Source organism: Neoarius graeffei, chromosome 12, assembly GCF_027579695.1.
Source record: "Neoarius graeffei isolate fNeoGra1 chromosome 12, fNeoGra1.pri, whole genome shotgun sequence".
In the NCBI taxonomy this organism is placed as follows: domain Eukaryota; kingdom Metazoa; phylum Chordata; class Actinopteri; order Siluriformes; family Ariidae; genus Neoarius; species Neoarius graeffei.
In genome coordinates, this window is record NC_083580.1 from 12,473,820 (window position 1) to 12,496,077 (window position 22,258).

The 22,258-nt window shown below is 41.9% G+C and overlaps 1 protein-coding gene across 1 annotated transcript in view; it reads left to right on the top strand.

Annotated features, from left to right (window-relative positions):
* Positions 1-4,409: 4,409 nt before the first annotated feature.
* Positions 4,410-22,258, top strand: part of arrdc1b (arrestin domain containing 1b) — a 120,724-nt gene continuing 102,875 nt past the window's right edge. The window contains exon 1 of the mRNA XM_060935524.1: positions 4,410-4,628. Coding sequence (XP_060791507.1) covers positions 4,511-4,628 — 118 coding nt within the window. The 5' untranslated portion in view covers positions 4,410-4,510. The remainder of the gene's footprint in view (positions 4,629-22,258) is intronic.

Consider the following 22,258-nt stretch of genomic DNA (forward strand, 5'->3'; position numbering starts at 1 on the left):
ACCCTTAATCACAGTTAATAAGACAAAGAAATGATACTTCAACCCCACAATCATTGGTTAAAGAATAGTTCTGGATATTAGAGGCACATGACAGTGTCTGTTCTTTCATTTTCATGATTACATGAAAGACCTCGTGTTCTAGATTGTCTTGGAGTGCCTGGACTGATTGATTAGTTAATCAGCACACCTATATCAATTATCCATCCATCCATCATCCATAACCACTTATCCTGTGCAGGGGCGTAGGCAAGCTGGAGCCTATCCCAGCTGACTATGGTATACCCTGGAAAAGTCACCAGGTCATCGCAGGGCTGATACATAGAGACAAACAACCATTCACACTCACATTCATATCTACGGTCAATTTAGAGCCACCAATTAGCCTAACCTGCATGTCTTTGGACTGTGGGGGAAACCAGAGTACCCGGAGGAAACCCACGCAGACATGGAGAGAACATGCAAACTCCACACAGAAAGGCTCCCGTCAGTCACTGGGCTCGAACTCTTGCTGTGAGGCGACAGTGCTAACCACTACACCACCATGCTGCCCTGTATCAATTATTTTTATTGATATATTTTCATTGATTATTATTATTTTCATCATCCATCAATTATTTTTGTTCACAAAAATTAACTGGGGGTTAACTAGATAACTTTCAGTTCATTTAGCCCCTAGGCACAAAACTTCAAAACATCCATCATCTGTAGCCACTTATCTTGTTCAGGGTTGCAGGCAAGCTGTAGCCTATCCCAGCTGACTATGGGCAAGAGGCAGGGTACACCCTGGACAAGTTGTCAGGTTATCTCAGGGCTAACACAGAGATACAGACAACCATTCACACCTATGGTCAATTTAGAGTCACTAATTAACCTTGTTAGGGTTTTGCTGGGAATCAAACCCGGGTCACTGGTTTAGTAAGCCAGCAAACCCCCACTAGGCCACCAGGAGAATGACTCAAGTGCAAAGGAGTGAGGTGAAAGTAGAGTAGAAAAAAACAGTTTATTTACAATGCAAAAAATCCAAGGCAAAAAAACAAAAGTATAATCCAAACGAGAGTGAGAGTGTGTGTGTGTGAGAGTGTGCTCATAGATGTTGCGTGTGCATGTGAGTGCATACTTGTGAGAGAGTGTATGTGTGTATGCATATGACTGTGTGTGTATGAGTGTGCACAGAATTGTATATGTTATATCATCAGACTCACGATATCCAATATTTTGTAAAGTTTCAGATCAATCCATCAATGAATTGAACATTTTTTTCCCCATTTCCTGCTTGGCCAGATGGTGGCGCTGTGCTAGGCATCTGAATTACACATGTGAATATCATCACAATCATAATACACAATATTTTGTAAAGTGTCAGATCAATCAGTTAAGGCATTGCCAATTTCTGGCACATTTCCTGCTTGGCCAGGTGGTGGCGCTATAATAGGCAGGCCCATTGGGCGTGAGGTTATCATAATAATCATAATATCTATTGAAGTAAGAAGTGTCCGACCATACAATCAATGCACTGTGGCTTTCTGACATGTTTCCTGTTTATATGGCAAGATATTAAAATCATAAGGCCATTTCAACATATTACAAGATATCAAAAATCCCATCACAATTTAATATCAGCGACATCTTGGCATCACGTATAACAAATTTCACATGAATCTCATGAACCGTCTAGGAAGAGCATGTTAAAATTCATCGTGTCAAAACACACATATTCAAAACCCTATTCTTTCCTTGGCCAGTTGGTGGCGCTATACCAGACAGGCCCATAACGGCTAAAGAGTATCAGAATCAGAATCATATTACAAGATATCAAGTTCAACATTTAGCAGTATCTTGGCATAGTATATGTTATATTTCAACATATTACAACATATCAAAAATCCCTTAGCAATTCAACTTCAGCAATATCTTGGCATCATATCTGCCAAGTTTGACATGAATTTGATGAACCGTCTAGGAGGAGTACGTTAAAAATGACCATGTGTAATTTCACTCCAAATGGCCTTATGACATCATCATTCCAAAGTTCTACCCATTCATTTCAATGGGAAATGGAAAAGGGGCGCTATGAAGTCCCTGGGCCATGCCCGGGGCCAAAAGTCTGTGGCTGAGTAGCGGTGACAATGACTGATGTGTATACCAAATTTTATGAGTTTACGTGCATGGGAAATGCCTCAAATAAGGCCAAACACGGCAGAATAATAATAATAATAATAATAATAATCCTTTGAAAAACAATAGGGTCTTCACACCGAACGGTGCTCGGGCCCTAATAATAATTTAATTCAGGGGTTTTCAAAGTGTGGGAGAGTCAGCCCCCCCGAGAGCAAATAAACAACAGCACCCCCCCTTACAATTTTTGTTGTTGCTATACTTACTGTTCCATTCGTATTTAAAAAAAATGGTTGTTGTACACATTTTTTTTTCTTTTATTTTTTTCTTTTACACATTTTAAACATCTGTGCTTTTTTTCAAACATCTTGTTTTACACATTTTAAACATCTCATAGCATCGTTAGCTAGCACCTCTTGGCAGACAACACACTGTGGCAGTGGAGCATCTTCAGATCCAGTCCATGAAAATCCAAACTTTAAATAATCGTGGTCATACGGTACTTCCTTCTTTTTTTGCTTGGCCCAGACTCTGTCTCCTCACTCGCTTTAGGTACTAAAAATCGATCCATTTTGTCTCTGACAAAGGCTAGCTGAAGTTCGCTAAATGTCCCCAATAGTGACTACATCTCATTATCTCTAGCCGCTTTATCCTTTCCTACAGGGTCGCAGGCAAGCTGGAGCCTATCCCAGCTGACTATGGGCAAAAGGCGGGGTACACCCTGGACAAGTCACCAGGTCATCACAGGGCTGACACATAGACACAGACAACCATTCACACTCACGGTCAATTTAGAGTCACCAGTTAACCTAACCTGCATGTCTTTGGACTGTGGAGGAAACCCACGTGGACATGCAAACTCCGCACAGAAAGGCCCTCGCCGGCCACGGGGCTCGAACCCGGACCTTCTTGCTGTGAGGCGACAGTGCTAACCACTACACCACCGTGCCACCCTGCAATAATAACTTCTCATCTCATTATCTGTAGCCGCTTTATCCTGTTCTACAGGGTCGCAGACAAGCTGGAGCCTATCCCAGCTGACTACGGGCGAAAGGCGGGGTACACCCTGGACAAGTTGCCAGGTCATCACAGGGCTGACACAGAGAGACACACAACCATTCACACTCACATTCACACCTACGGTCAATTTAGAGTCACCAGTTAACCTAACCTGCATGTCTTTGGACTGTGGGGGAAACCGGAGCACCCAGAGGAAACCCACGCGGACACGGGGAGAACATGCAAACTCCGCACAGAAAGGCCCTCGCCGGCCACAGGGCTCAAACCCAGACCTTCTTGCTGTGAGGCGACAGCGCTAACCACTACACCACCGTGCCGCCCTGCAATAATAACTTCTCATCTCATCTCATTATCTCTAGCCGCTTTATCCTTCTACAGGGTCGCAGGCAAGCTGGAGCCTATCCCAGCTGACTACGGGCGAAAGGCGGGGTACACCCTGGACAAGTCGCCAGGTCATCACAGGGCTGACACATAGACACAGACAACCATTCACACTCACATTCACACCTACGGTCAATTTAGAGTCACCAGTTAACCTAACCTGCATGTCTTTGGACTGTGGGGGAAACCGGAGCACCCGGAGGAAACCCACGCGGACACGGGGAGAACATGCAAACTCCACACAGAAAGGCCCTCGCCGGCCCCGGGGCTCGAACCCAGGACCTTCTTGCTGTGAGGCGACAGCGCTAACCACTACACCACCGTGCCGCCCCACAATAATAACTTATTCTGGTTTATTTTTCCTCACGTTGCCCCCCCCCGAAGAACTCTGGCGCCCCCTAGGGGAGGCGCGCCCCACACTTTGAAAAGCCCTGATTTACTTTAATTAAAAAAAAAAAAAATCCTTGTACATTTTTATAACTCTATTGTTTCTCTTGTGTTTCTTCCAATGTGCATAGATTTCATGATACCAGTTAAAATTCTGTACACACAAGATTGAGTATATATTATTCACCGATTAAAACAAAAACATTTAATAAAAGCTAAAATGAAGGAAAGACGGGAAAAAAGAAAAAAAGAAAAAGCCTACTCTCGAACTAGAACTCATGCAGGATGCATACACCATTGTGAGCCGTTATGAACATTGTTAATATTCTGATTTAAAAAAAAAAGAATATTATGATCTGAAGACATTTGCAGAATGAAAGCACCGAGAATAGATGAATAAATAACGCTGCACGGTATATGAGCAAGGCCTGCACACTGCACGGCACGCGCTTCCCTGTACTCCGTGATGACGTCATGCCCTGGGGTGGAGAGAGAGAGAGGTGGAAACGCTGCAGGTGCGACGTCACGCGAGACTCCACCGTCAACCGCACGGATCAAACCGAACCTCACGCGCTTTGCCTTTCGAGCTGAGCGGCACCGAGACACGATGGGCAAGCTGCAGGATTTCGACATTACTTTCAGCCACAACAAAGTGGTGTACAGCCCGGGAGAGACCATCTCCGGAACGCTGAGGATCATCACCGCCAACTCGCTGCAGTATAAGGGTGAGCGGCTCTGATCGCGGCAGTGCGTGCTCGCTGTTACACGGGACAGACCTCGCGCACTGGACTGCTTTCAAACTGGATTTGTGATGAAGATTATTTCCGCTTTTTCACCATTTCACATTTCAGTATTGTTCGACTTGTGCTCAAGTCCTGAGCTTCTCGTTTTCATCTCATCTCATCTCATCTCATGATGGAATGAATTCAGATGTTTAACAGGCTGCAAAACAGAAATGTTCGTGCTTGTCTTGTGTGGCCTGCAGGGTTCTGACTGGCTTTGACTCTTCTACTGAATCCAAAAAGGAACTCATTCATGCATCTTTATGGTCAAGAATAAAACACTCAGGAGCATGCAGTTATTGGAAAACAATCAAACATGGTGTGTGATTCTGCTTGACATGATCATCCAAAAGTTGATTATTTTCCAATAACAGCACTTCCTGGTGGGCGGCACGGTGGTGTAGTGGTTAGCGCTGTTGCCTCACAGCAAGAAGGTCCTGGGTTTGAGCCCCGGGGCTGGCGAGGGCCTTCTGTGTGGAGTTTGCATGTTCTCCCCGTGTCCGCGTGGGTTTCCTCCGGGTGCTCCGGTTTCCCCCACAGTCCAAAGACATGCAGGTTAGGTTAACTGGTGACTCTAAATTGACTGTGAGTGTGAATGGTTGTCTGTGTCTATGTGTCAGCCCTGTGATGACCTGGCGACTTGTCCAGGGTGTACCCCGCCTTTCGCCCGTAGTCAGCTGGGATAGGCTCCAGCTTGCCTGCGACCCTGTAGAAGGATAAAGCGGCTAGAGATGATGAGATGAGCACTTCCTGGTGGGCGGCACGGTGGTGTAGTGGTTAGCTTCTTGCTGTCGCCTCACAGCAAGAAGGTCCAGGTTCGAGCCCCGTGGCCGGCGAGGGCCTTTCTGTGCGGAGTTTGCATGTTGTCCGCGTGGGTTTCCTCCGGGTGCTCCGGTTTCCCCCACAGTCCAAAGACATGCAGGTTAGGTTAACTGGTGACTCTAAATTGACTGTGAGTGTGAATGGTTGTCTGTGTCTATGTGTCAGCCCTGTGATGACCTGGCGACTTGTCCAGGGTGTACCCCGCCTTTCACCCGTAGTCAGCTGGGATAGGCTCCAGCTTGCCTGCGACCCTGTAGAAGGATAAAGCGGCTAGAGATGATGAGATGAGCACTTCCTGGTGGGCGGCACGGTGGTGTAGTGGTTAGCTTCTTGCTGTCGCCTCACAGCAAGAAGGTCCAGGTTCGAGCCCCGTGGCCGGCGAGGGCCTTTCTGTGCGGAGTTTGCATGTTGTCCGCGTGGGTTTCCTCCGGGTGCTCCGGTTTCCCCCACAGTCCAAAGACATGCAGGTTAGGTTAACTGGTGACTCTAAATTGACCGTGAGTGTGAATGGTTGTCTGTGTCTATGTGTCAGCCCTGTGATGACCTGGTAGCCTGGGCCCGCCCATCCTAAGCGTGACGCAACACGAGGGCCTGTTCCGAGCTTAGTCTGGCCAGGCATTTCCAAGCTCCCGAAAAATCGGGAACCAATCAACTTTGAGCATCTCCATCTCCAACGGCCCTGGGTAGAGGCGTGTTCAAGGCAGTGACGTAGTAGAACTGCGACCGGAAGCCATAGATTGTTTACAGAATCTATGCCGGAAGCGCTTCATTCACATTATGAACATGGAGCAGCGGCAAGCCTTTGATACAGCGGTAGATGCTGTATTGAAAGCATTCAACGGGAAGTTCTCATTGAAAACAGAGCAAAGAGCAGCCCTGGAGGTGTTTATCTTCTTCCTGTTACTCAAGCAGTTTCCGTCGCGTCACATACGTCAGAGGAAAGAGTGATGTGATTGGTTTAAGCTTCGTCACAGCCTTTTCTGGCTTCGACCAGTCGCAAACTGAGGCATTTCAGGGAGGCGGGTCAACCACGCGCTTTGGGAAACGGTTTGGCTTAATAGCTTGGCCAGACCAAATGCTCGGAGAGCTTTGAAGTCGCGTTAGCCAGGCTAATGACCTGGCGACTTGTCCCGTAGTCAGCTGGGATAGGCTCCAGCTTGCCTGCGACCCTGTAGAACAGGATAAAAGCGGCTAGAGATAATGAGATGAGCACTTCCTGGTGTAGTCGGTTCACAGCAAGAAGGTCCTGGGTTAGATCCCAGCAGCCAACAGGGGTCTTGAGGCAGCACGGTGGTGTAGTGGTTAGCACGGTCGCCTCACAGCAAGAAGGTTCCAGGTTCGAACCCAGTGGCCGGCAAGGGCCTTTCTGTGTGGAGTTTGCATGTTCTCCCTGTTTCTGCGTGGGTTTCCCCCACAATTCAAAGACATGCAGTTAGGTTGACATGGGGCAGCCTTGGGCTGAGGTGCCCTTGAGCAAGGTACCTGCTCCCTGGGTCCTCTGGTGTGGCTGCCCACTGCTCTGAGTGTGTGTGTGTTCACTGCTTCAGATGGGTTAAATGCAGAGGATGAATTTCACTGTGCTTGAAGTGTGCATGTGACGAATAAATAAAGGTTTCTTTTCTTTCTGTGTAGAGTTTGCATGTTCCCCTCATGTCTATGTGGGTTTCTTCCGGGTGCCCCGGTTTCCCCCACAGTCCAAAGACATGCAAGTTAGGTTAATTGGTGGCTCTAAATTGACTGTGAGTGTGAATTGTCTCTATGTGTCAGCCCTGCGATGACCTGGCGACTCCAATAACAGCACTTCCTGGTGTAGTGGCTCACGCTGCCGGCTCGCGCTGCCGGCCAGGATCAGATGACATGATATTTTTGTCTCTCATGATGCTCATCTTATCAGATTAGACCATCAGAGAACCATAGATTCTTGACGTGTCTTGGTCAGGAGACTGGAAACGCAACAAGTCTGACCCTGACCAATCATCGTTCATGTTCTTGTGTGTCATTGGGAGAGGGGTCAAGAAATTGTCGATCAAGGAACATGTTGTAGGTGTTGTCAAACCAAACTTGGTGAGAAAATACCAAAAATTCTGACATGCTTGATTTTCATCAGGTTGTCACGGGGCTTCCTAGATCCAGATGCCACATTGCCATTATGTCGCATTACAAGGCCCGTGAGACATTCCCGATGTTTATAGTTGCACCCGATGCTGAAAATTCAAAATCGTGTTGAATTGGTGTGCTCTGATCCCAGCATTACGCTATATACCAGAGCAATGTGTCACAGATTACATTTGTTTATTAATACACGACGTTACACTTTTTAAAAAAGAAATTAAGCTATGGTTAATATTGTTGGACATCCGTGAAAAGAGTTAGGCTAGTTCTTGTTATGACTAAAGGACCAAACGTCCTTGGGTTGGTGAAAGGTGCTATATAAATTAAACTTGCTGTTGCTGTTGCTGTTGTTGTTGTTGTTGTTATGACTATGTTATAGCAGCAGTGAACAGTCATTCCATCATCAGTTGCTCTTTTTCTCTATTTTGACGTTAGTAAGCTAAAAATGCAGCTTGTCACGTTTTTCAGAAAGTGGAAATCGTAAATCAAAGACTTTCCCATGTTGGAAAACTCACTGAATGCTGATATTGGAGACTCCTTACATACATAAAATTATAAATGTTTTCTCCTTGCAGAAAGCTTCCCCATTATCAGTGATTACAGGTTTGTGTTAAATAGCTATGAGTTAGCAGTTTTATTCTGTGACTAGTCCTAATATGTTAGTTGTTATTTGTTAATAAACATATCAGAGGGATGAATGCAGCGCTAACGAACAGGATTGTTTGTTCCAGTCCAGGTGGGTGAAAATAAAGTTCATTCTCTCAGAAAATAAAGTACATTATTGTACCTTTAAGTGTACAGTGGCTTGTCACTGGGTCAGGGCCCTCTCAGGTGCTTATTTGTACCCTTTATATACTGCTCGGGACTATATATGGACCTTTTTGGCCCTAAAAAGGTACACATAGTTCCCTTGAGGTCCAATAATGAGCCCTAGAGGGTACATTAGCGTCGAATGTACCTTGTACCTCCTACTCTACTCCTATTTCTGACAGTGTGTCTAGGTTGATGATTTCCCTCTTCTAGCATATCTACTGTAAATATGTTTCTGAGCTGGCGAGTTGATTCAGGTGTGTTTGAGCTGGCAAATCATCAAGCTGTGCATCACGATGACCCCACAGGACAGGAATGTATAACCGCTGACTTCTAACAGAAACTTGTTAGCCTACAGTATTTTCCAACTCAGAACTGCTTACTCTGCCAACTGCACGTCAAATCCTGACGTGTTTGTAAAAACGTGTGTAAGCCTGATGACAAACCAGATGCACGCTATGGAAGATTGCTTCTTTAAAATGAGCAAGTTAGCACACATTGCGTATGCTGTGATCTGCCTATAATGATTACCCAGTTCTCACTTCAATCAGCCTGAAAGCTCGGAGTGTTAATACAACCAGAGGGCATGTATTAAATTTAGCAGTAGTCTGTTTCTATGTTCGAAGGGAAAATTTAACATTCTTGTTAGATACATAAAATTATGTCCAGTGTCTGTGCACTTTTTAAAAAAAAAGTTTGCACTAAGATTTTATATTCTGTGAGATCTCAGATTGCACAAATGAGCTCTCATTATTTAAGATAGCATGGTTGTAAATCTATAAATGGATAGTGCTAGATTTATTTTTCAACTGGATGGAAGACATAAATATAAATGGTATAATTTGAACAAAATTTTTGCTCAGAATGGTCTAATCTTCTCATTATCCAAGTATCTAGGTATTTAGTAAACTAGCTGATCCTAAACTAACCGTATTAATTGCTAGTCTTGTTTATTTTGAGCTGTCCGTGTTAGTCAGTTGCTAGTGTTGTTTAGTTTGAGCTACAGTCAGTGTTAGCCTGCTGTTAATGTTATTTACATCGAGCTATCTGTGTTTGTTTCTCGTATTTCTTTAAGTTTGAAGTGTTTACCTGTTGTTAATGTTGTTTGCGTTGAGCTAGCGGTGTTAGCCTGTTGCTAGTATTGTTTACTTTTGGGAGACACTAACAGTTGTTAGCGTTGTTTACTTTGAGCTTGAAGTGTTAACCAGTTAATGCTGCTAGTGTGGTTTACTATGAATTAGCAGTGTTAGCCTGTTGCCAGTGTTACGATGTGCTTGTTACTTAGTCTGGCTAACGCGACTGCAAAGATCTACGAGCTATTGGTCTGGCCAAGATATTAAGCCCAACCGTTTCCCAGAGCCCGTGGTTGACCTGCCTCCCTGAAATGCCTCAGTTTGCTACTGGTCGAAGCCAGAAAAGGCTGTGACGAAGCTTAAACCAATCACATCACTCTTTCCTCTGACGTATGTGACGCGACGGGGCTAACTGGTAGATTAAACTCTTACCGAAGCCGGTCGGGAGCAAGGCGAAAACGTCCTTCCTTTCAATAAATACCTCCAGGGCTGCTCTTTGCTCCGTTTTCAATGAGAACTTGCTCCATGTTCGTAATGTTTCTAGTGAATGAAGCGCTTCCGGCATAGATTCTGTAAACAATCTATGGCTTCCGGTCGCAGTTCTACTACGTCACTGCCTTGAACACGCCTCTACCCAGGGCCGTTGGAGATGCTCAAGGTTGATTGGTTCCCGATTTTTTTGGGAGCTTGGAAGAGCTGTAGATAGCTTGCCTGGCCAGACTAAGCTCGCAACAGGCCCTCGTGTTGCGTCACGCTTAGGATGGGCGGGCCCAGGCTACTTGTTACTATGAATTTGAAGTGTAGCTCATATTTATTTATTCATTTATTTAGGAATAAACATATCAGAGGCTTTTTTGGTGCTAGCAATATTCCAAAAAATAAAAAATAAAATTGGCAACAATCTGGCGACATCTGAGGCCATGGATCTTAAACTGTAACTTGAAACTGAATAAATTTTGTCAAAAATTCTTTCAACCAATCCATTCTGTTTTTGTATGGTTATTCCTTTGTAATGGACCAGAACTGGTTTCGATCCTGTTTTTGGTGGTTGTAAAGTTAAGATACACTCACTGGCCACTTTAATAGGAACCTGTTCTTGAGTCTAATATTACTGTTCTTGGCTGCAGCAGTGAAACCTAGTGTGGTCTTCTTCTGTTGCATACTGAGATGCTTTTCTGCTCACCGCGGTTGTAAAGAGTGATTATATGAGTTACTATATCCTTTCTGGCAGCTTGAACCGATCTGTCCATTTTCCTCTGACCTCTCTTATCAACAAGGTGTTTGTTTCATGCAAATGTTGTAGCATGACCCTGAGAGAAGTTATGCTGCATTCGAGGTGAAGTTGCAACATGTACAGTAATGCCCCACCTATAGCTTCGTAAATAACACTAAAAACGCCCCTCCACTTGAAATTTATGAACTACCAGTTGTGATGTCAAATCAAAATGGCTGCACACACTGTGTAGAGAACATAGTGAAGAACTACTTTTAAATTAGTTTATAACAGTATTAACTTTAGATCAGTTTGTATACAAACACAGTATTTGGTTAAATCTATGAGTTTTGTTACCTCCACCATCTTTGTTAGAGCAGGTTATGTTTTCGCCTCTGTTTGTTTGTCTGTTCCCAATGTAACTCAAAACGTAGTGAACAGATTTTGATGAAATTTGGTGTACAGCTTTAGTATTATCCTGCGTTCAAGTGATATGATTTTGATGTTGATAATATGTGGCGTGACGGAGTTATGCACTCTACCTACTGCCTTTCTAGGTTATTTATGAGTGATCACTATGCTAGCTGACTTGCTTTTTGCTAAGATACTCGTGATTATCTGTTGTTGTTGTTGCTGTGCTCCAATTTCAGTCCAAAATGTTGCAATGAATGTTTGATATTCACTATACTAGAACAGTACCATGAGCTACTCAGTACCATGTTTCCACCCACAGAACTGTCGCTCACTCAGTGTTTTTTGTTTTTCGCACCATTCTGTCAAAACCCCAGGAGATGATCAGTTTCTGAAATACTCAAACCAGTCCATCTGGCACCAACACCCATGCCACAGTGAAAGTCACACTTTGAGATCACAATTTTTCCCATTCTGATGTTTGACGTGAACATTACCTGAAGCTCTTGCTTTGTATCTGCATGATTTTATGCATTGTGCTGCTGTCACGGGATTGGCTGATTAGAGAACTGCATAAAACAGCAGGTGTATTTATGCGTGTACCTAATAAAGTGGCCAGTAAGTGTATAAGGCATATTTTCTTCAGAGGTTCCACGTGTGACACGTAGATGAAGAAAAAGTTTGACGTGGGCTTTGAAGGGATCACTAACAGTGAATTTGCACAGAAGTTTTTGTGCACAGAGAGCTAGCAGATAACAGTCGCATGCTTTCAAAACAAAAACAATGAATTGGATTCTGGGAAGGCTGAGCCAGGCCCTTTAATTTTGGTTTGACGTTCATGCATCGTGGTTTGATGGTTAATGAAGTGTTTCATGATGTTTGTTGAATGTTGGAAATGGTGTGATGAGGTATGCAGTAACTGTTTCTAAACCACAAACAGAAGATGAGCTGAATCTTCTACGTACACTTACATTCTCTCTCTCTCTCTCTCTCTCTCTCTCTCTCTCTCTCTCATACAGATTTGAGTTTGTTTGGGAAGCTCAGTGATTTACCAGAAATTCATAGATTAAGGTTGTATCGAACAATTTAATAATAAAAGTTTAAATCTCTGTAATAAAAAATATAGAGAAGTGAGAATGTACTCATATGTGACATGTTTCTAAAACAATTCATCAGGAAAAAAAACAACATGATAAGAAAGGGTGAGGTATTCGTCGTGTTTTGTTTAAATAGAATTATTGTGCAGTTTAGAAACAAACCATTAGATTACAGTGTAGATTATTGATTTAGGGGAAATGATTAATTTCATCATTTCCTGGTAAAGGAAATGGATGTCTTACAAAAGGTCACCTTATATTTCAGTCTGTTTGTACGTGTATGTTTGGCAGTGGCAAACTTCTGTCTTTACTGCATACTCTGCATGATTGCACACCTTGCCTAACCAACCCTTTGTCCTAAATGATGAACTTTGTGAAAATGGGGAAATAATACGAGTCTTACCATGAATGGAATTGTTCATGCATGGTTCCTTTGGTCAGTAGAGCAAGAAATAAATTAGCATTAATATTCACAGAAAAGAAAAATGAGTAGCAGGTTGAGCTACAGGTTGAGATATTTTTTTCAATATCGTGACGCTTTAGTACTGCTTTATCTACGTGATTGATGTCCTCTTAAATTAGGCGCCGCCTGGCACAGTTATTATTTTTGCTGAGGATTTTCCATCCTTTAAACAGCCTTATCAACGCTGTACTGTTTGACTCGCTCACCACAAGACTCTGGAATACATTTGTTTTCCTTCAGACAGAAAATGTAAATCGAGAAGCCGAGCCGAAACCTGATCTGAATATTCCACGTGTGCTACCTTCTTTTAACAGGACCAAACCTAGACATAACACTTTGGATATTTTGGTTGAAGTACCTGTAGCCTACTGCTGAATTCTTTGAGTGGTCACAAGGTGTTGATTAATTTTCTATAACAGCAGTTTTCTGTAAGGAGACGCTTATTTAACATCTCGGGTTTCAGTTTTCCAGCACAGCTAATTTGTGCCTTCTGTAACACAATAAGCTGAATTTTTCTTTATTTTTAACTTGATGAGAGAGAATGAAAGAAAGGGAACAAGTGTTTAGCTGCTATGGCATGAGGTATAACAGGAACTGACTCATTTCTTGGACGTTCCACAATATGTAAACAAACGTAGCTGTAAACACACAAACGGTCAGTACAGTATGACATACTCTTCATAAAAATTGTAATCATCGGCAAATTGTGTTGGTATAAGAAGAGTAAAACACTTTGCTGTGGTAACATGTTGTTATTTTAAAATAAATGAGCATTTTTGATTCAGCAGTAGTCTTGGACTATTGCTAGCATGACTTACTTTGAGCTAGCAGTGCTAGCTAGATGCTAGTGCTGTTTATTTTGAGCTAGCCTTGAGTGTAAAGCCTTTAGTGTGTAATATGGTATACAATGAGTAAGCAGTGTTAAGCTGGGCATACACTGTGCGATTTTTGGCCCGATTTTGACACGATTTTCACTCGTGCGACTATTTCGGAGATCGGGCCGAGTTTTGGCTCAATCGTGCGTCTCGGATCGTGTAGTATACATGGGGTAACGACAAGCGATTAACACCTCACGACCTCCTCCCAATCGATCGGATGAAAATCAAACCTGTTTGAAATCCTGAGCATCGCATCCGAGCATCGGATCGTATAGTGTGAGAACAGCAATCGTAAGCTGCGTGCTGTTTACCCCTGCGATTCACTTGTACAGTGTGAGCAGCAGTTGAATACCGCGACTGAAAAAATCGCACAGTGTATGCCCAGCTTTAGCCACTTAATAGTGTTATTTACTTGATGCTCGCAGCGTTATCATGTCGCTAGTGTTTACTTCAGTGTAGCAGTGCCACTTAGTATTGTTTGTGTGTTAGCCTGTTGCTAAAATGTATGATGTGTCATTTAATCAGATGCTTTGTTGTTGTTGTTTTTTTAAAGAACAAAATTGACATCAAAATGTTTAAGTGACACTTGTAAATGGAGGACAGAAGAATAGAATTGAGAACGGAGGGAGAAATTTCTGTTTTATGGGTGAAAAAACAAAGAAAGAAAGAATATTCATCGTAGTCATCTTATTCATGCTAATAAAGCACGACTATGATTACCTTCACCATTTTGGTTGGAGGAGGTTATGTTTCTGTTTTCGCCTCCGCTTGTTTGTTTGCTTTTTTCAGCATAACTCAAAAAGTAATGAAAGGATTTTAATGAAATTTGGAGGAAAGGTGGGCCACAGGCCAAGGAATAGTAGTTTAGATTTTGATGCAAATCTGAATATGTCTGCGGATCCAAGATTTGTTTGTCTACTCTCAATGTAACTCAAAAAGTAATGAACGGATTTTGATGAAATTTGGAGGAAAGGTGGGTCATGGGTTAAGGAACAATTGATTAGCTTTTGATGCAAATCCAAATATGTGGCTTGGCGGAGATATGCAGTCTACTGAGTGCCCTTCTAGTTATTAGTGTTGTGTGGAAAAATCAAGGCGAAGTGGCCAAGTGGTTAGAGCGCTAGACCACTAAGCGAACGGTCCCCGGTTCGAGCCTTTCCTCGGACGGTGATCTGGGGCTTGCCTCCTGTCCACCCAGCAGTGAATGGGGACCTGGTGGAAACACTGGGGAAGTTAAAGGTGGCGAGGAAAGGAACTGGCCACCCTACCTCACCATGCCGATGGCCTAGACAGAGTGTGCTCTCTAACAGGCACTCCCCAACGTACGTATGAAAAACATATATGGGACTCTTTGACTTGTGGAAAAATCTTAAACCTGATTGCTAGCAGATTAGCTTCTTCCATCTCTCTTGGTAACCAGAGACAAATGATAAATATTTAGAGCTTGATTCTGCAAATATCTTTAATAGGAAGCTTCAGGAAAGTGTTTTACAAGTTACTGTCTTAAAATAACTATCTTTAGATGTCAATTATAAGATTTGATTCCCCCCTGTTGTGTCTGTGGTATTCGCTGATACGCTACACACATTTAATAGATAGAATTTAGATTGGGTTCCTTTAAATCTGTTCTGGAAATCCCGGTCACTCGAGTACACAGTAGATTAGAGGCTGAAAGACAGCAGCATATCTCCTCTTTCAGACTTTTCCGACTTGGAATCGGTCTGCATGATCCTCTAAAGAGTACATTGTCTCTCGGAAAGCAAAAAAAAGGACAGATCTGAATTTGAATTTCTCCTGAAAATGGCGCATCTACAAGCCAGTCTTATCCTGAGCCAAGTTTGTGTCTCATCATCAAGCTGGTATTTCAACTAACTTTTTTCACGCCACCAGGAAGGCTTTTTAAAAGTGCAACACTGGGAATGCATTCCTGCTTGGAATAGCAAGCATGTCCTCCTCAAACACCCATCAGTGGGTGGTAGATTACGTTTTCAGCAGCGACTGAATGTGTGCCATCTAAAGATGTGTCTGCACCGGCTGCTTCCGGGTCGGAGAGACAATAAATAAGAGAAAGGGGATGGAAATTTTCCAGTGGAACATGTTTCTCTGATGTTGTGCCATGTCTTGTCTCGATCAATAACACTTCCTGTATAGGATATTGTACCCTTTTCTTGTAAAACCTTCCTGATTACAATATTCATGCCCAAATTGAGAAACCCAAGGCCCAAAATGACCTTGTACATAATGGTGTACATCCAGCACTTCTCAGTTACACATCCTGACTGTAGGCTCGGCAGTAGCTGCAGAGCGAGTTAGTCAAGAGAAAGTGTGCGTGTGTGCATATGTGTGTGTGTGTGTGTGTGTGTGTTTTATAGGACTGTATCACTCATTTGATTTACTGTCAGTGGAGACATTTAATGCTTACATAACACTGTCCTCATTCACTTCTGCTCACATGTAATGTGTCCAGATGCAGAGCAGAGCAAAGTAGATTATTTTGCCATAACAGCACATCCTAAACTGCTTATTCATCTTTTACCACAGATATTTACCAACAGTTGCAATTTTTAATTTATTAATAAACAATTAACAGTTATTCCATGAAATCGAGTCGTATGTGAGCTGATAGCCGCGCCTCATCGGCTATATGCCATGCACGACGAGATTGAATGGAATAACTATTTTATTATATCCATGTACACTGGATTTTGAGAAGCAGAGCATTTTTATTTTTATTTGTTTGCAAATTCGATAAATAAAAACATACAAAACGTCTGACAAAATCGTTTCCGCTTAGAATGTAAATCGTCGAAATGACAGTACCAATTTGTGAAAAATGCTATAATAATAATTCTTGAAAAATAAAAAGATACATCTTACCACCAAATACTTTTATTCCATATTTTGTTGCTTTTTTTTGTATTTTTGGGGGGTTTTGTTTTTGAGTAGAGTTTTTATTTCGTCCTCGGTTGATTCAGCAACATGCTCCACCATTTTGTTTTTCTCTACTCACGGTATATGAGCTGATATCCTAGTAGTAGAGTAGCTAATCAGAGTGCGCGATTGCTCATATCCAGTGAATGTGGATAGAATAATACCATTTATACTTGCATGCAAATGTTGTAGCATAACCCTGAGAGAAGTTATGCTGCATTCGAGGTGAAGTTGCAACATGTAATGCCCCACCTATAGCTTCGTAAATAACACTAAAAACACCCCTCCACTTGAAATTTCTGAACTACCAGTTGTGACGTCAAATCAAAATGGCTGCACACACTGTGTAGAGAACATAGCGAAGAACTACTTTTAAATTAGTTTATAACAGTATTAACTTTAGATCAGTTTGTATACAAACACAGTATTTGGTTAAATCTATGAGTTTTGTTACCTCCACCATCTTTGTTAGAGCAGGTTATGTTTTCGCCTCTGTTTGTTTGTCTGTTCCCAATGTAACTCAAAACGTAGTGAACAGATTTTGATGAAATTTGGTGTACAGCTTTAGTATTATCCTGCGTTCCAGTGATATGATTTTGATGTTGATAATATGTGGCGTGACGGAGTTATGCAGGGGCTTCAAAGTTTGGGAGAATAGCAGGGTACAAATAATTTACAGCAGGGTGCAAAATGGTAAAATGTCTGCCAGCGGCAGACATAATGCACGCAAAGCGTGCAGGGATAGATAGATAGATAGATAGATAGATAGATATAGAGAGAGATATGCAAGTACGAATTTTTCATGGGGCGGGATGGTTTGGAACAGGTCATCTAAAATTGGGATAACATTTACCCGGGACGGGTATTTGAGGCGGGTCGTCTAGCTTAAACTTGATTAGCGTTGTTACGCACGCCAGTGTTTCTCACAGAAATTTTGGAGACTATGGGGGAGGTGCGGGGGTTGTTTAAAATTGAGTGATATGTTAAATATTAAGTTATTACTGAAAAACTATTGATTAAAAAAAGACAGACACTGAGAAATGGTCCTATAAACAACTTTACCAATATAAAAGATTACCGGAACTACAAAAATGCAGAAAAATCGGCTTTACTTATCCAAATGCACCTGTTGGTTCAAAAGTTAAAGTGCAGAGAACCTCACAGCACAACATGAAGTTACCTTAAAATATAATATAAATGCCTCAGCTTTCATGTAAGAAAAAAAACTATTAATACTAGTACTGTGTGCAGGCAGTCTCTCCTGAAGACTAAATTAAACAATAATTATAAACTAATAAAATAAATGGCTCAGGCTTCATAGAAGAAAAAAAACAATTTGAACAGAATCTCACAGTATGATGCTGAAGCTGCCTAATCAATAGAAAATAAAATACCATTTTGGCAAAAACATTGGCATCCATTAATTTCTTGTATTAAGTAAAAAAATATGTTGCCAGATACTGCTGACGTTTTACAGCCCAAAATATGTTCAAAACCCGCCAAAATGCACTTAAAACCGCCCAAATTGGGCGGGAAAACGCGCAATCTGGCAACACAGGTGGCAGTAATGGCTGCACTCATGTCGAGCATGTAAACACAATCTGGCAACACAGGCGGCAGTAATGGCTGCACTCATGTCGAGGATGTAAACACAGTTGATGCGGCAACGGACATACATGACATAGTGGATGTAATTTATGTTCACAACTTTTTTTGCTGTCAGAAATATTTAATATTAAATTTTGTGACTCGACTGACAATAGCCGGCGGCATAACAAGCCATAGCCGGCGATTTGCCGCCGGTGACCGGCTACTTTTGAGACCGCTGGTTATGCACTCTACCTACTGCCTTTCTAGGTTATTTATGAGTGATCACTATGCTAGCTGACTTGCTTTTTGCTAAGATACTCGTGATTATCTGTTGTTGTTGTTGCTGTGCTCCAATTTCAGTCCAAAATGTTGCAATGAATGTTTGATATTCACTATACTAGAACAGTACCATGAGCTACTCAGGCCTGTAACTGTCAAAGTGTGCTTAAGGTAGCTTCTTACGAGCTTTATGTGCTCTGACAGAGCAAACAAAATGACATGCTTTCGTGGAGGCGTCTGTGTTTCTTTTTTTTTTTCCTACTTTGCATCCTGATGTGGGAAATGATGTCGTTATAACTTGCACGTTTCCACTTCTAATATGTCACGAATGCAGCATTAGTTTCTCTTATCACTTACATTTTAAAAGCTATAAACATTTGTTCCCTCACCAGTCTTTCTTTACTCTCACTCTTCAAGAAAACAGTAAATGCAAAGTTGTCTGTCCTTAGGATTTGGAAAACTTACTGACCTTTCCAAAACATTGACAATGGAGACTCCTTCTATAAATGTTCAATAAAGAAACCATAGCAACAGTTATACTTTTTTTTTAACATAACGTCATGTTTCTTAATCCATTCATTATTAGGATCAAATTATGTTCTTTTCAGTTGTTACTTCTGAAGCATAATGAAGAATGAGCACATAACAGATTTTTTTTTTTAAATTGTAGTTGGAACTGCCTTTTTTTTAAAGCTTATCATGTCATGTTTATGGTTGAACAGTGATCATGAAAATCTAAAACAAAAGTTCAAGCCTCAATCTTAAGTCCAGATGTTGTGCATTGTGGAAAGACTTCTGGGACAGATGGAATTGGGTGGAGTGAAATCTGCTTCCGACCACCGCAATTATGCAATGGTATCTGCAAATGCATGACTCATGTTGGCTCAATTTCACATTTTTTTGCACTATTTTTAAAAAGGGTGGTGATTTCTAGCCCTCACATGGTGATACAATAGTCTGATTTTGAAACATTTTTGATGCCATGAGTTTTAATTTTCCTTAAAATAATACTTGGGGGGGGGGGAAATCTGATATTCTACTTGCTGTGTGCACTTTTTGTATGAGCAGTATTTCTGCTTTAGATGCCTTAGAACAAACATCCTTGATTTGGATGCTGTTGTTGATAAGGTTTATAAGGTTAACCTAAAGCTAAGGTTTCCACAATAGATTTACTCAGTAAATAATTAAGAATATAAATTTAGTGCGGCGGCATGATGGTGTAGTCGTTAGCGCTGTCGCCTCACAGCAAGAAGGTCCGGGTTCGAGCCCCGTGGCCGGCGAGGGCCTTTCTGTGTGGAGTTTGCATGTTCTCCCCGTGTCCGCGTGGGTTTCCTCCGGGTGCTCCGGTTTCCCCCACAGTCCAAAGACATGCAGGTTAGGTTAACTGGTGACTCTAAATTGACCATAGGTGTGAATGTGAGTGTGAATGGTTGTCTGTGTCTATGTGTCAGCCCTGTGATGACCTGGCGACTTGTCCAGGGTGTACCCCGCCTTTCGCCCGTAGTCAGCTGGGATAGGCTCCAGCTTGCCTGCGACCCTGTAGAACAGGATAAAGCGGCTACAGATAATGAGACAAGATGAGATGAGATGAATTTAGTGCAGTTGTACACTGCTATTTTAACCAGTGTTTTAATATAATTTTGCCATCTTTTTTAATTTTTTTCCTTCATTTATACTATTTAAAGTTCTGTGCTTATGATTTTCATGCATAGCACAATAATTACAACTGAAAGTTTGCAAAGTTCCTCATAATTTGAATATATTGCAAAGTTCCTCATATTTATATTTAGTAGAGGACCTACTAGAAGATAAGTCTTATAGGCTAATTTGAACCCAAGGAACAACTTGGGATGTGTGCCAAAACCGCTATCCGGGGCAAACAGGCCGAAAATTACCAATCCAAGATGGCTGCCGGTAGCCATATTGAAAATATCAATTTTTGAACCACTCACCACAGAAGTATGTGCAATGCCACATTTTATGGGTTTGTGGGTATGGGGAATCCATTAGTGACATCATTTTCATGATTGAAGGAAAAGGGAACAATCTGTGGTCAAGGACAAGGTAAAAAACACCAAAAATTGGCCAAAAGTGCAGTTTTACAGAAAACATGAGAAAAACAGAATAACCCTACCTCAAACATGAAATCTTGGAATTGGGAGACCTATGCACATAATTTAGGAGAGTATAAGAAAGCAGGCATTGGATTAATATAAAGAAATTGCATTTTCAGTCATACTATTATGATCAATGGAATGTTAACTTAAAGTGAAAAATACAAAACAAAACTTATTACTTTAGTTGGCAATAATATCTTGAGAGCTTAAATGTTTAACAGCCAACAATGCAACTTTTAACATCACATTATTACTGCTTACCTGTCACATAAACCAGGGTGAGGAACATGAAGAGTAACACAATAATAATAATACCGTAATACTGGTGGCCATCTGGTGGATTGGTCATTTTCAGGCTGTTTGCCCCAGATACCGAGATACCAGATACCCAGAAACCGGCTAGTGGCCGGTAGTGTGTCCGCCTCTCAATCGGGAGATCGTGAGTTCTATTCACGGTCGGGTCATACCAAAGACCATCATAAAAATGGCACCTACTAAAATCTGGCAAGGCACGCTGCAATACAGATGCGAGTGGGGAGTTAAACTCTCGCGGTTACCAGAGGACTAGCCCCCTACTGTAACCCTAGCTATGTAATAGGCGAGAGGCCGAGGGCTGTGGAAACGGAGATCGGCGCCGCCACATGACGCGGAAAGGACTTTAACTTAACTTGTCCCAGATAGCGATTTTGGCACACATCCCAAGTTATTCTTCGGGGTCAAATTAGCCTGTAACAGTTGAGTTATCCTCTCCTAAATTATGTACATACATGTCTAAGCCAGGTCCTCGACTAATTTAGACGCAAAGAAAAATTAAAAATAGCTTCAGTCAATTTCATAAAAGGGGCGGCACGGTGGTGTAGTGGTTAGCACTGTTGCCTCACAGCAAGAAGGTCTGGGTTCGAGCCCCGTGGCCGGCGAGGGCCTTTCTGTGTGGAGTTTGCATGTTCTCCCTGTGTCCGCGTGGGTTTCCTCCGGGTGCTCCGGTTTCCCCCACAGTCCAAAGACATGCAGGTTAGGTTAACTGGTGACTCTAAATTGACCGTAGGTGTGAATGTGAGTGTGAATGGTTGTCTGTGTCTATGTGTCAGCCCTGCGATAACCTGGTGACTTGTCCAGGGTGTACCCCGCCTTTCGCCCGTAGTCAGCTGGGATAGGCTCCAGCTTGCCTGCGACCCTGTAGAACAGGATAAAGCAGCTAGAGATAATGAGATGAGAATGAGATGAATTTCATAAAACCCATAACGTGCCCAGAAAGCTGCAGGTCTGAGTTTATTCTTTTGTACATATTGCACTTTCATTTATTTTGCAAAAAATAAATTAAACTAAAAGCAAAAATTAAGCTAAAAATGTTTAAAATTGGTTTAGAAATGCTTAAAAAGTTTTAAAAAGTTTTAAAAAATATTTGAAAAGTTTAAAATAATAATAATAATAATAATAATAAATTAAGTTCTCATTTTTAAAAATTCTATAACATTGCATTCAGTGTATGCCTGTGGTACTTTTTTCGTCAGGGAAAAAAAAAAAATGCATAATCCTCAGACGACATCTGACTTATGTGCATTGCTGCAAAAAAGAAAATTACATTGAAGAACTAATTACTTTTTCTATCCCTCGCATTTGATCACAGCAGTGAGGTGGATTTTGGTAAAAATTGTACCAGAGAATTTACAAAAAAAGTATATATTTTTTCTTTTGGTCTAAATAAAAGTAATTTGTCTTTGATTTTAAATTACAAGCCCATTTTATGTTATTACGACTGTGGAACGACTAACCATCC